General features: G+C 41.1%; 2 protein-coding genes across 2 annotated transcripts; both read right to left on the bottom strand.

Moving 5' to 3' along the window:
- Positions 1 to 3,886: 3,886 nt before the first annotated feature.
- bsx (brain-specific homeobox) lies at positions 3,887 to 5,221 on the bottom strand (the record flags this gene model as incomplete). Its single annotated transcript, XM_084474433.1, has 3 exons — positions 3,887 to 4,138; positions 4,264 to 4,454; positions 4,960 to 5,221. 3 exons carry the CDS (start codon positions 5,219 to 5,221, stop codon positions 3,887 to 3,889), a joined length of 705 nt encoding a protein of 234 aa, XP_084330559.1.
- Positions 5,222 to 7,720: 2,499 nt separating this feature from the next.
- lim2.1 (lens intrinsic membrane protein 2.1) lies at positions 7,721 to 9,762 on the bottom strand (the record flags this gene model as incomplete). The annotated part of the gene is made up of 4 exons (XM_084473816.1): positions 7,721 to 7,776; positions 8,623 to 8,757; positions 9,114 to 9,263; positions 9,588 to 9,762. The coding sequence occupies 4 exons, from the start codon at positions 9,760 to 9,762 to the stop codon at positions 7,721 to 7,723; spliced, it is 516 nt and encodes a 171-aa protein (XP_084329942.1).
- Positions 9,763 to 13,034: the final 3,272 nt, after the last annotated feature.

The raw sequence follows: 13,034 nt of genomic DNA, 5'->3' as shown, positions 1-13,034 counted from the left end.
AAATGCAGTTGCATCGCACATCGTCTGTAGCACTGTCAACAACAACAACAACTATGAAAAGCAGAAGGATTCCCAGCAGAATGATTAGCACAGACTATAGATTATAGCCTGTTACTGCTCAAGACATAACTGCTGACTGTCACACGAGTTGAGTCCTCAGCAAATGACTACGGAACAAACATGTGACAGCGTTCGCAATCGGTGAGACCTTAGAGTCTGTTTAGACTGACTCCTGTCATAGAAACACGGTTTGGTTGCATACATTTTCCATACAAAAGTTTTGCATAGTATAGTATTTATTAGTATGTATTTGTACATGCTACATACTTGTACCATACGTTAACCTGTATAATGGAACGCGTGGCCGTGGTTATGCATATCTGCCAGCATCGATTCAACAAACATCCCCCCGACACACACACACACACACACACACACACACACACACACACACACACACACACACCAATGCTGAAACATTCATGGCGAAAAAATGCTTCACACTCAAGTGTTTATCCTGCAAAATCACGGACGTTGTTGACATTTTGAAGACCCCACCCCCCCCCACCCCCTCTGGCTCCAAAGCTTTTGAGAGTTGCTGCACCTATTTTCTGTACGAGTACAAACACTTTATTTATTTAAAAAAATAACCTAGGTGGATTAATAATAGTTAATAGATGAGCGTTTATTAGCCTTGGGTACCTCTATGTCTAATGGACCTCCATGATGCACAACCACCGTCGGGCTGGGGTGAGTGCCCTCATCCCACCCTGAACGGGAGAGAAACAGAGAAACGGTTTCTCTGTTACTCTTCTATACGCTGATAATGAGAGATCGGGTGACATGTAGAACCCCACGTGACCGGTTCTCCCAGGAACACCTTTTATAGATAAATACTTCAAAATGGACAGGCCCCCCCCCCCCCCCCCCCAACTGTTCAACGTACGAATCTCAAGCACCGCATTTCGCTAATAGAACCCTCAGATCATTATCAAAGTACTATTTGGCTCTCTGCAATATTTTAATTAGTTTATAGTCTCTATTTAACCCATCAGGGGCTCTTTGAAGCCCTCTGTTTTAGTGTTTAAGTCCACTGATGAGCAAAGTGTAAATGAACACACACAAGCCCCCCCCGCCCCAACCCACAAGCCCTCTGTTATTTATTTATATTCCAACGCTGTCTATCCACACAGTGTCTCTCGCTTCCATCTTTTTTTCTCTCTCTCTCCCCTTTCTCCCTTTAGTCCCTCCTCCTTATGTTTTTCTACCATTGAAATCCAGTTAATTGAAGGGGTCTTTCACCACCACACATGAAGAGGGCCTGAATTAGCATCCCTTTCTGCCCATTGGAAAAGCTCACATGTGGACGTCCCGCGCTTTGATGTGAGAAGCGCGCTTTTCTCTGCGCAAGGCGGCGGGCTTCCTGAAATGGGCCTGAAATGAGCTGATGAGCCCGCTGTTAGGGCCCAAATGTAGATGCATCCATGTGTTGCAAAACGCTTAATCTTTTAATTGATCACCTTCCGCATGGCCTATTCTCTGTGCCGCCCCCCCCACCCCCTACTCTTTTACGTTAATCAGAATCACATTTTGAAAATGACCTGAATTGCTTTTCAAAGGGACATGGGAGAGGGGGGGGGGGCGGTGGAGCATGGCATATTCTGTTTTAGAAGGAGAATGGAAAGCTTTGCGCTAGGAAGAGTTTAATGCATAAATGCACACTTGTGGGGCTGTGTCTCTTAATGCATGCTTAAATAATTTGATTACAACAACAACAAAAAACATATTACACATTTTGTGTGTGTGTGTGTGTGTGTGTGTGTGTGTGTGTGTGTGTGTGTGTGTGTGTGTGTGTGTGTGACACACAGGAGAGAGACATGCCTATTTGAGAAAAAAAGCTTGTAGTGAGAAAGAAGCAGATATTCTTGTATTCTTATTTTTATGGAGGCAGATCAAAGTTGTGCAACAGCAACTTGACCAGGAAAGTATGTATGCGGTTAGTGTGCGATGGAAGGGAGAGGGGAGGGGCTTGCGTGTGTGTGGTGGACTAGCATTAGTCTTAAATCCGCAGGCCTTGTTTTATAGAAAGTGCATACAATACATACATATTTTTTAAGAATATAATTGTAATTATTTAATTAGATATATCTAACATTATACATATGTATATCTCTAACATTATCGGTTCGCTATATATATATATATATATATATATATATATATATATATATATATATATATACATATATATAAAATTGACAGTGCTTCAAGATATGGTTTACTGGTATATATGGGATCTCCATTTGCTGTATTCATTTTATATAAATTAAATGTTTTGAATATCTGAACAATTTTTAAATGTATTTATGTATTTTTATTTTATATTTTTGTTTTAAGTTGCTTAAGTCTCTCAATTAATTAAACTACATAATTATACTCATATCAACGTAACGTAACTCATTGAAAGGCAATAAAGGCTTATAAATGATTGCACTAAAACCATATCCTTCATTCTCATTTAATTTTGATACAAAAATATTTTTTTAATTAAAGGCTTATCAATTAGCCTAATTAAGATTACCTATTAGTAGTCTCTCTACTTAATAGTATAACTTATTAATAGGCTTCTCTTTACGCAAAATGTTCAAAAAATATAAAGATAGAAGGCTAGGCCTACCTATGCCCACTAACGAAATGTTTCGATGACACTTATGAATTTATACTACCAAACATGCAGTGCATATAGATTCATCAAACTGTGAGCCTCCAAAAGGATACAAAATGTATTTTTGGGAAATCGAAAACTTTCAATTTTCTTCCATTTTCTTCCATTGATCACGTTTCAGCCATGCAACAAGTCTCTTAATATCAACAAGACATTGTATATTATCATTTAATTGGGAACGGAACGGATCATGGCTATACAATCAACAAGACATATTCTTAAATGAACATTGAAGACATGTGGCAATATAGACCTACATGGATAACATTACCTGCTCATTTTTACACAATGCCTATAGAAGACATATCTAAATATGAGCTATGCATAGCCTATTCAAAATAAGAAAATATGTTATTTACACGAGTTCAGTCCTTTTCTCCGGAGCTCTGACCCTCAGACAGCCACTGTGCAGCGGTCTGTGGGCCGCTGGGTGCAGCGGAGCAGGGTTACAAAAAGGGCTGTTTCAGCCCAGCGGACACCATGACAGTAACAATACAGATAGGCCTACACACATTTTGGAATTTGGGAATAACAATAATAATAGGCCTAATAATTACAATAGGATAATATAATAACAATATTAGAAATAATAGGATAGAATAAGAGATAATATAATCATAATAATAACAGGATCATTATGATAATAAAATATGATAAAATGGAAAAGGATTCGATAATATGCCATTGACAATAGTAGGCCTATTGTGTCTATTTAGACAATAATCGAAACAGTGAAAATATATAATTTTGACAGTGTGTGTCAAAATAACAAAACCAAAAAACCTTTAGTAACAGGCTGTCCTTGGTAAGAAATTCGCTATTGAAAAGTGCAAAAGGAATTAAGGGGTATTTTCCATCGATTTTAAACATTAGGCCTATATTCAAATACTTCGTAATGGATATATTATAATACTAGGCTACTACTACTACGAATAAAAATAAAACAAATAATAATAATAATAACAATATTAACAATAGCCTCCATAATTTAAAAAATGCAATATTGTCATGCTCGTTATATCGACGCGGTCATATATACTATTTACAAAGCAACATAGCCGTAGCCTCTTATCGAAAGAGAAAGTCTGTAGATTCTTTACACTTGTGTTTTTTCCTCGTCCCGTTTATAAAACAAACACCACGCAGGGCTGCCACTGCCTACTATAGTAAATGCTCCGGGGAGCAAATGTCCTCCTCGATGTCCACGTCGTCCTCATCCTCGTCCTCGTGCAGCAGGTAGGAGCCGGGCTGCGTCCCGCCCTTCAGGTCCTCCGCGTGCTTCTCGTTCACCTCGCTCTCGCTCGAGTTCTCCGTGGACCGGGGGTCCGTGTCACTCGAGTGTTTCCGGTCGTCCTGCGCCTTCCTCAGCTGTTTCTTGTGCTTCATCCGCCGGTTTTGAAACCATGTTTTCACCTGTACATGCGTTAAAAAAGAGACAAAAAATAAGCATCCATAAACAGGCCTGCTTTTAAAAATTACTTTTAAAAGGCCTATATTGGAGGTGGTCAAGTGCTTTTTTTCCCCAGATGTCTGCTGACCTGTGTTTCTGAAAGACTCAACGCCGTGGCCAGCTCCACTCTCTCGGGCGTGGACAGGTACCGCTGGATCTCGAACCTCTTCTCCAGGCCGGACAGCTGCGAGTCGGAGAACACCGTGCGCGCCTTCCTGCGCCGGCAGTGCTTGCCCGGCAGCTCGGGGTGATGCTGAAACAACGCGGGCATTTGCATCCCTATCAGGTGTAATATAGTACGGTTAAAATCCAACATACACCCAACGGTATTCAACAAGTATGTATTTTCTAAATGTCCAATCGATCATTTTCATTATATAGGCTACATAGGGCTAATAATTAAAATAAATATTAGGCTAGTCCTAACCGGCAATATTTAATTTAATTTGACGAATCGAATTTAAAATGAATAAAAATATGCATTCATTATTCTACATTATCTTTCGATTGATCCATCACCTTTTTCCATTATTAAGCATATGCCTCGTCAGATGAATGTGATTTCATCTGATTTCATCAGATGAATGTGATTTACTTAGTCTACACACATACAAATTATAAAACTGACCTAATGACCTAACTAAAACTTTTAAAATTAGATTTATCCTAAATCCTAGGCCCATATATATACATCAGTCTGTTTTAGTGATTTTCTAGTTTTTATCTTTCAAACAGCTCCTAGGTAAACACACAGGAGGCTGGTGAACACGTGCACGGGTCTTACCAGATGTGAAGAAGTACTGGTGGTGCTCCGGCTTGTGGAGCGCGTGGTGCGGGTGCGCCAGGATCGGGGTGGGCATCAGCGGGTATCCGTACTCCAGGAGGGGCATCCGCGAAGCCAGGGAGCTCGAGAACGGCGAGTGTATCACTTCCCGCAGGGGCTTGGGTTTGTGTAACAAGATGTCCTCGATGAAGAACGATGTGGACCTCTGCGTCGGCGCCTGGGGCGCCGGAGACGTATAATTCATACTCATACTCATACTCATACTTTTTCAAAAATTGAATTCACTGTTCATCGGTTCGCTCTTCTTTTTATATCGCGGTGTGGAGACACACATACAAACACAAAGTCGCAGTTCTATCGCCCCCCAAGACAAGTGTGGTTATAGAGTACCCTGCGCGAGAGTTAGTGACTCTATTGGAGGGAGGAACACAGGTTTTAGATTCGGGGAGATTACTATTTATTCAAGGAGTGAAGTCGATTGTGAAATTGATTAGCGGAGAGCCAATAGCGCGTCAGCGGGGGCGGGGCAAAGAATGATTTGTGCGCACATTAATTTGGAGTGGCGGAGGGAGGAGAAGCATACAGGTTGTAACCAGCTGCGGCTCACTCAAACTTGCTTTGGCATTATCTCTTCAGCTGCTTGTGGAAAAAGGCAGAACAACAAATTAGGTTGTTAGTTCTGTAGGCTATGTGAGCGGTTTCAATGGCAATTTGTACTCTAATAAAGCCTTACAAAAGAAAAAAGGTAAATGTCACGGTTTTATGTAGGCCGACTATGGTTTTTATTGCATGCTAACATTATTGTCATCAGTAGGGAGAGTTTTTTTTAAAGTTTTCTACATTTTCAATGTACAGCATATAGAGACTAATGTCCAATTCTGATATGTCCAACAATATGGCCGACTCGGAGCCTCTCTCAGTGAGCTTTTCAGGCAGTGTTGCCACGAGAGGATTAGACAAGACTACGGGTCTGTCTAGTAATCTTGCCCAATTTGTCTGTAATTGTTGGCATTGAAATCTGGGAGAGTACAAGTGCTGCTCCGGTGCCATTTGTGTCGGAAGCCGTTTGCTGTAATTTGTTGATATCGTGTTGTCATCACATTTCCAATCATGCCGGCTAATGTGAAAGTGTCTTAATGTAGGCAGAATTCACGCTGCAATGCTATTAGGCAATTAAGTGAGATGTTAGAGCGGAAGTTGTAATCCTCGGGCTCGAGGACAGGATTTCAATTCGATCTGATAGGTAGAATGCTAATTATTAAATTGATATTATGCAAGAAAGTGTGTTGTATAAACTCCAGACTACAATTTGAAGTTGTTATTGTCAAAATGGCAACTATATTTTAATAATGATAATCATTATAATAATGATGTATTATTGTGGTCTAGTAGGCCTATTCAATTGTTTTGCCTGGTTTCCTTGGTTCCCTACATTTCTTTATTGCACAAATGGAAAACTCGTAAACTCAATAAAAACGATAGACCTTTACAATAATGTTGACCGTGAATGTGGACCTTCTGTTCACTCTCTTTAAAGAGCGCGTCAGGATAACAGGTTTTGCTTTTAGAAGAAAATTAGAAAGTAAATGAACAAATGGGGACGAGATCGCCTTTACGCGCTGATCAATAGGATCCGTTCCCTTGGTCCGTCCAAAGCTGCTTTTAGCTGCCATTTCATCAGGGGACGAATGCGGGGGAGACCAGGTAGTGCGTCACTCCCTAAGTGGCACATTGCGATAAGAGGCTTGCGATGCTGCATTCAGCTCAGACTTCAAAAACACAGATAGCCTATAGTTACACTGAGATTCGGGTTCCTAAATATGAGTTGTGTTGATTAAGAATTCGTGCAAAAAGTGTGTGTGTGTGTGTGTGTGTGTGTGTGTGTGTGTGTGTGTGTGTGTGTGTGTGTGTGTGTGTGTGTGTGTGTGTGTGTGTGTTTGACAAAACTGTTGTGTACTTCCCTGTAGTCAAGTTGTGGAGTTAAACTTTTCATTCGGTAAAGGGTTAATTCATAGTAATCTTGTACTTTCAAGACTCAAATAAGTCTGCACAGAGTGCCGTTGCCTATTGCCATCCATGCATGCAAAGTTATCCTTTTAAAGTTTGAAAATGAATAATAATTATTTGCTGCGCATCCTGACATGAATCAAAGATGGAGATGAAGAAAAAGGCCAGGGTCTTAAATATGAGGTAAGCAACACTTCCCACAAATACCTACTTTTCTAATGACACTTCATCATGTAAGTGTGATATTTCGGCACATTACACAAATTGCTTATTTTATGTAGTTGCATATGATCATATATACAAGCACTAATGCACACACAACCTACAGATTCACACACTTTTCTGAGGGCGAGTTTAAAACTTGCTAAAATAAATGTATGCGTAGCACTTAATAGAAATTCATAAAATATGGTGCAGGGAGGTAATTTATTATCAAACTTTTCAGAATCAGGTCTTGGTTACACTGGGTTTAGCTATATGTATGGAATGATATTTAACATTGAAATCATTTTAAATTTATATGTGGGCAAGTTCATAAAAAACTAGACTGAAGGGATAATATTCAACAAAAGAGTAAGCAGTATAAAAGGCAGAGGCACATTTTCCATGTTTTTTTTATTGAAATCACTGAAACGTTGGTCATTTTCCAGAGCAAACGCTGCGGGGCTCATGTTGCTGGTCAGATTGAAGCCAATAGAAAGGTTGCAACTCTTGCCGTCGTTCTCATTGATGATGGCCAAGACGTACAAATAAATCAGTGAGAGTTCCTTGGGCACTCGTGCATCTTGTAGGCACACATATAAAATATCCCTGAAGCAGAAAGAGAAAACAACATTCAACATTTATTTCATGTGGCCTTAGGGTATTGTATTAGTGGATCAAACGCAGAATCTAGGGTTTAAAATAAAAGGGTGTACATACAGCTTGAATTAGCTTGTCTGGTACACATAATAAGTACAGGTGCATGTGTCACAATATGGCAGTTTATCCTGTGTAAAAAGTATTGAAAGATTTTGCCATCTATGGAGTTGTTTGTAATATTTTGGAATGTATACATGTAAACAGGGCCATGCAAATATGTTAGATTTAGGTCTGACCGATTGTTTTTACTTCAGAAATATGTGCTGCCGATTCAGTTATTTTCATGTGTTTTAAATTAAAAGACAAAATCACAACAAATTCCCAGCATGCATCACAGACACTCATTATGGAGTCTAAAGAGTGGTCAGGAGTACTTCCTGGCGGCCCCCAGCCGGGGCCTAGTGGCCCTAGCCCATTAGGGCTCATAAGATCCTTCTCTGTATGCAAAACCCTGCGGTTGATACAAACATGGACGTACCTATTCCTATTCCATTTACACTTACATAGAAATCACATCATTATTTTTATAATTCACCCTGATGCTAAAGCTAATGCTAAATGTTGAGTATCCTCCTAGTATATATTCCACAATGATTTCAAATGAACAGACAGACGTGTGTTGTTTGAATATATTTAAGTTATCTGTGCTGCGCTAATGCCACGCATCACATACTGTAGCTGTAGCTTACTAATGGAGAGGGCCATGTGGATGTAGCGGGTGGCCGGTAGAAGGTGTGTGTGTGTATGCGTGTGTGTTTGTGTGTGTGTGTGTGTGTGTCGGGGTGCAGCGTTTACCTGAAAAGAAGGTGAGAACCACGGACACCCAGCCAATGATGTAAGACCAGGAGAACCTCCAGTTCCCGTATCGTTTCCCAAAGTAGTTGATGGTCACCCCCGTGTACACGGCCATGGCCAGCAGCACTAAAAAGCCTGCAGGAGTGCATGAGGCGCAGTAATGAGGTACACCCTGAGCGTACAGTTGTGTCATGTCGTACACGTACAGTCCATTCACGTAGGGGAGGTTGGTTTTTATGTATTTCAGAGTAGAAGTGTAAGATAAGATAATCCTTTATAGTCCCACAGTGGGGAAATTTTGTAAGATGAGCCAATTGTCTTGTTTTTGATTGAACAATGTGGTTATAATAATAATAATAATAATAATAATTAATAATGTAATAATAATCGATTAAACTATTTCTAAAAAGTTTTAGCAAGCAGTGAATCAAAATCTACACAAATGGCTTTGTGATAAAAACCCAGCAAAAACAAAAACCAGTCCGACTTACATGAGATGAAGAACAAAATGCTGGCAGCAAAGGTTTTGTCAAATCTGTCAAAGGAGGAGTAGTGGATGAAGGCCATGATGCCGATGATGATGCCGATGAAGCAGGCGAGCAGCGACAGGATCATGAGGGCACGCGTGGCGTCCAAGTGGGCTGTGTGGGAAGGGGGGGTCAAAGGTCAACGAAGCAGGGTTGGTGCAGGCTTAAATGCAGGTCAAGGCAGGTGAGCGACATGCGGTGTGTGTCCATCCAGGCAATTAAGCTCAGTCTAAGGACAGGGAGTGCCTCAACCTTTAACACAATACTCCAAATCTCAAAAGCGATAAATCTATAGTCAGAATGATAGTGTTGTTCCTATGACAATCCACAATTCACCAATTAGCATTTGACCAGACAAAAGGCTACTGATGGTAATAATAACAACAGTTAACACAAGTACAGATGTGACACATAGCCGTGGTGCCCAGTGGTCTTTACCGATGCTGTCGTTGTGTGTGAAGCATTTCCCCGGCATACAGTAGCGCCACAGGCCTTGGTGCATGTAGTTGTTGGACTGCCGATACTGCATCCAATAATCGGTTGCTGTGGAAACAATCAGGAGGATGTTCCCTACGCCAGCACAGAACAACCCTCCGCCCATAAAGCTGTACATTCTGCACCTGGGGAAACACACACACACAAGCGCACAAACACACAAGATCGTAAGGTCATTTAGCATCAGGAATCATCAATGGTGCTCACCCTCGTCTCTCTCTCTCACACACACACACACACACACACACACACAGACACACACGCTCAGGAACAGAGGGGTCTATGTGTCGGTAACTATGTGAAAATGAACATGTTATTTCCCCAGGATTGAGCTCCGGGGTGGCCTGTGAGTGTTCCCTCCACTTTGTTCTCCGGGAGATCAGTCAGAGAGAACAGAGCTTTACATAGACTCTCTTTTTATAGCTCTCGCAAGCCTCGATCACCCTTGCAGCTTTGATACTTGTCCATTGTTCCACCTGGACTCGGTGTGACCCCCCCTCCACCCCGGGCGCATCACCTTCTCTGTCATGGAGGGTTTTTACGTACAATTTAGCAAAGGATACAAGTAGGCACTCGACATAATTCTGAACCTCGAAAACCAAGGATTATGAATGTAACCGTTTTTTGCCTTATTCTTAGAATTGTTAATGTTCTAACCATGTTTATGTTATTTCCTCATTAGTGTCATATATTTTGTCATAATTGAACCTAAATCTAAATTTTAAATCTAAAATCTAAAGATTTCAGCAAAATTCTAGCCCCGGTTATTCAATATTCTGAAACAATAAACAATTATGTTTATTCTTAAAACTGTGATTTTCTTTTTACCAACCCACCCCATTTCAGTACCCCAGTAGCCCTCCGCTTGCGATAAACATTTGTTTGGTTACATACTGACATATTTCATAATAAAAATGAATGTTTAAAATAATATAACGAGCCAAGACGCAATTCTATTTCTCGAATCAAATACAAACGTCGGAACATGCAAAGGCGTTCAGTGCGACGGTTTCGATTTCCACGCATGCCACCGAAATATAAAGCCCCATCACAGATGCACATTTGACATATTCTCATTTTTTCACCTTACCTCGAGTTAACCCCCTTCTTTTTCGAAGACGTTTTATGAAGACTGCTGCCTGACAAAACAGAAGGAGATCTTGTAATGCCAAGACCAGGCAGATTTCCAGCAAGCTAACAGCACTACTGTTTGAGCGGGTGGGAGAGTCGAGTCAAGGGATGCAACAAACAGTGGCTTGACACAATGGGCCCGCGCCGGCCGCTGGCCAATCGCCGCACAGCCGTTTTGTCGTTTGGGGAATCTGCTGAAAAAACAGAAACGGCGAACGCTGGGTGGGTTGAAGTGATACTGATGACTGCATGGATTTGATTGAAAGAGGAGCGGGGAGCGGACGTCAGCAGAGAGCCGAGCGCGGGGTCCGTCCATACAGCTGTTGCTCCCTGGTTCATTTCTGAACCAAATTCACAATGCTCATCATATATATCCGTTTATCGTTGTGTTATACTCTTTGTGATATGTTAGGCACTTGGATTTACAAATGATCATATGCATATAACTACTTAACTTATTATCGTTATCATTTGTTATGTTAGCTGATTGCCAAAATACGTTTTTTAGTACAGAACTCTGCACATTTGGTGTTTATATAAAACGTTATACAGACATTTATGACCATGGATTTTTATAAACCATTGTTTGTGTCCCTCTTATATAATATCTTGATATGATTTCCCAGTTTTGTTAAAGAACTAATTCATATATATATTTTTGATGCGATTCAAAGGTATTAAAAACTGAACAAATGCACAAAAGTTAATATAATGAATTGTAACAGTTAAAAAAAATTGCATTTGTCTCTGAGCCATGGTCATCAAAGCAAAGTAACTTAAACAGAATGAGATGAGATGTGTAGTTGTGACCCACTCCTTCATCGGTTACAACGCATGATAGCAACTTGTATGGTAGCATGGCAGTTGATAGTTTCACCGCTGCAAATGAAACGCTTCAAACCAATGAGGAATAAATAATAAATTGGCTCATGTAATGTTGCATACAGCGATCACAGCGATCTTGGATCCAGAAGTCATACTATGTTATAGCAGAACCCCAGAGCCTGGGCCAGAACCAAAACCTGAAGGGGTGGAGTTATGCCTTGTTTCCTGTTTCTTTGTGCAGATTTCTAGCAAAGACAAACTGATTTGCAGGAGTGGATATAGCTTTCAGAAAGGGATTTTAATATGCCTGTCTACAGTGGCCAGTCTACATGGTGATGATTTGAAACATTTACTATTTATGGAAGCGTTGGTGCAAATGGATGTTCGAAACAAACATGAAGAGAAGAAACTAAACCGCCCCATTCTCCCAGATCTAAGCTGGTCTGCCATCAAACTTTGGTGTTAAAGTCTAAAGTCTGATTTGTAAATCTACATAGAAACCGATTCTTATCATTTTTTTGTTATTTGTTAATTCACTAACCCTCCTAGCTCCTAATTGACATGTCTGAAGGTAAATGTCCCAGACTACAGCTGGCCAAGTATTGAAGACCGGTCTGTCGGCTGTGGGACCGACAGCCCATCAGTCCCTCCAGTCTGCTCGGGAGACCCAGTGTCCCCGGGAGTCTATATCCACCTCCAGTTGTAACTCATTCGCCCTCCCTTTGCTTTGACACGCACACAAACCCCCAAGATGAAAGGAGAAGAGTGGCTCCATTACCTGCATTATAGCAAGTTGCTCAGGCCAATTGACAACAACAAAATGCCCCTGCAAAAAGGATTTTTTTCCCCCTCCCTGAGATTTGAGTGCCGTACTTACATCTAACTTCATTTTTATAGACCACGGCCTATTTTCTTCCATTTGGAGCATGGCAGCCAGGAGGGCATTTGATGTCCTTCCCCCATCGCGCAATCAAAGTGGACAATATGGCTGTGTGAAGGAAGAGCAAATCCAACGTTTCCTTGGATCCATCCAGCTTTTGAGACATTAATTTTGTTATGGAAAGTCCACGCTTATGTACAGCCACGGGCTGCTTAGGAGCTCTGGAAGCCTCGAAGGGAGTTGGGCGGGACACCTGGCCCGGGCTGAATAATAACATGACAAGGGGGATTCCACAGGACAAAGATGTACAAATACAAACACACCACCGAGGCTGGCTTGGTGCAAACATGACTACACCGAGGTGCCCATTTGATTCTTTTTGCATGTGCTCGTCCACACAAAACTGTCGCGCAGGTCGGTCAGTCAGGAAGAGCACAGCCTATGAAGTTCCCCGTCTATCTGGCTTCTTATAGCCCGTTCGTCTGTGTAAAAGCACAACTAGACCAACATGTATTTCTGACAGGCCTGTATGAAAACACTGTCCTTGGATTGAT

This window comes from Micromesistius poutassou (assembly GCF_964030765.1).
Source record: "Micromesistius poutassou genome assembly, chromosome: 10".
NCBI lineage: Eukaryota > Metazoa > Chordata > Actinopteri > Gadiformes > Gadidae > Micromesistius > Micromesistius poutassou.
Note: the sequence above shows the minus strand (reverse complement) of the source record. Positions and strands in the feature narration are given on the sequence as shown.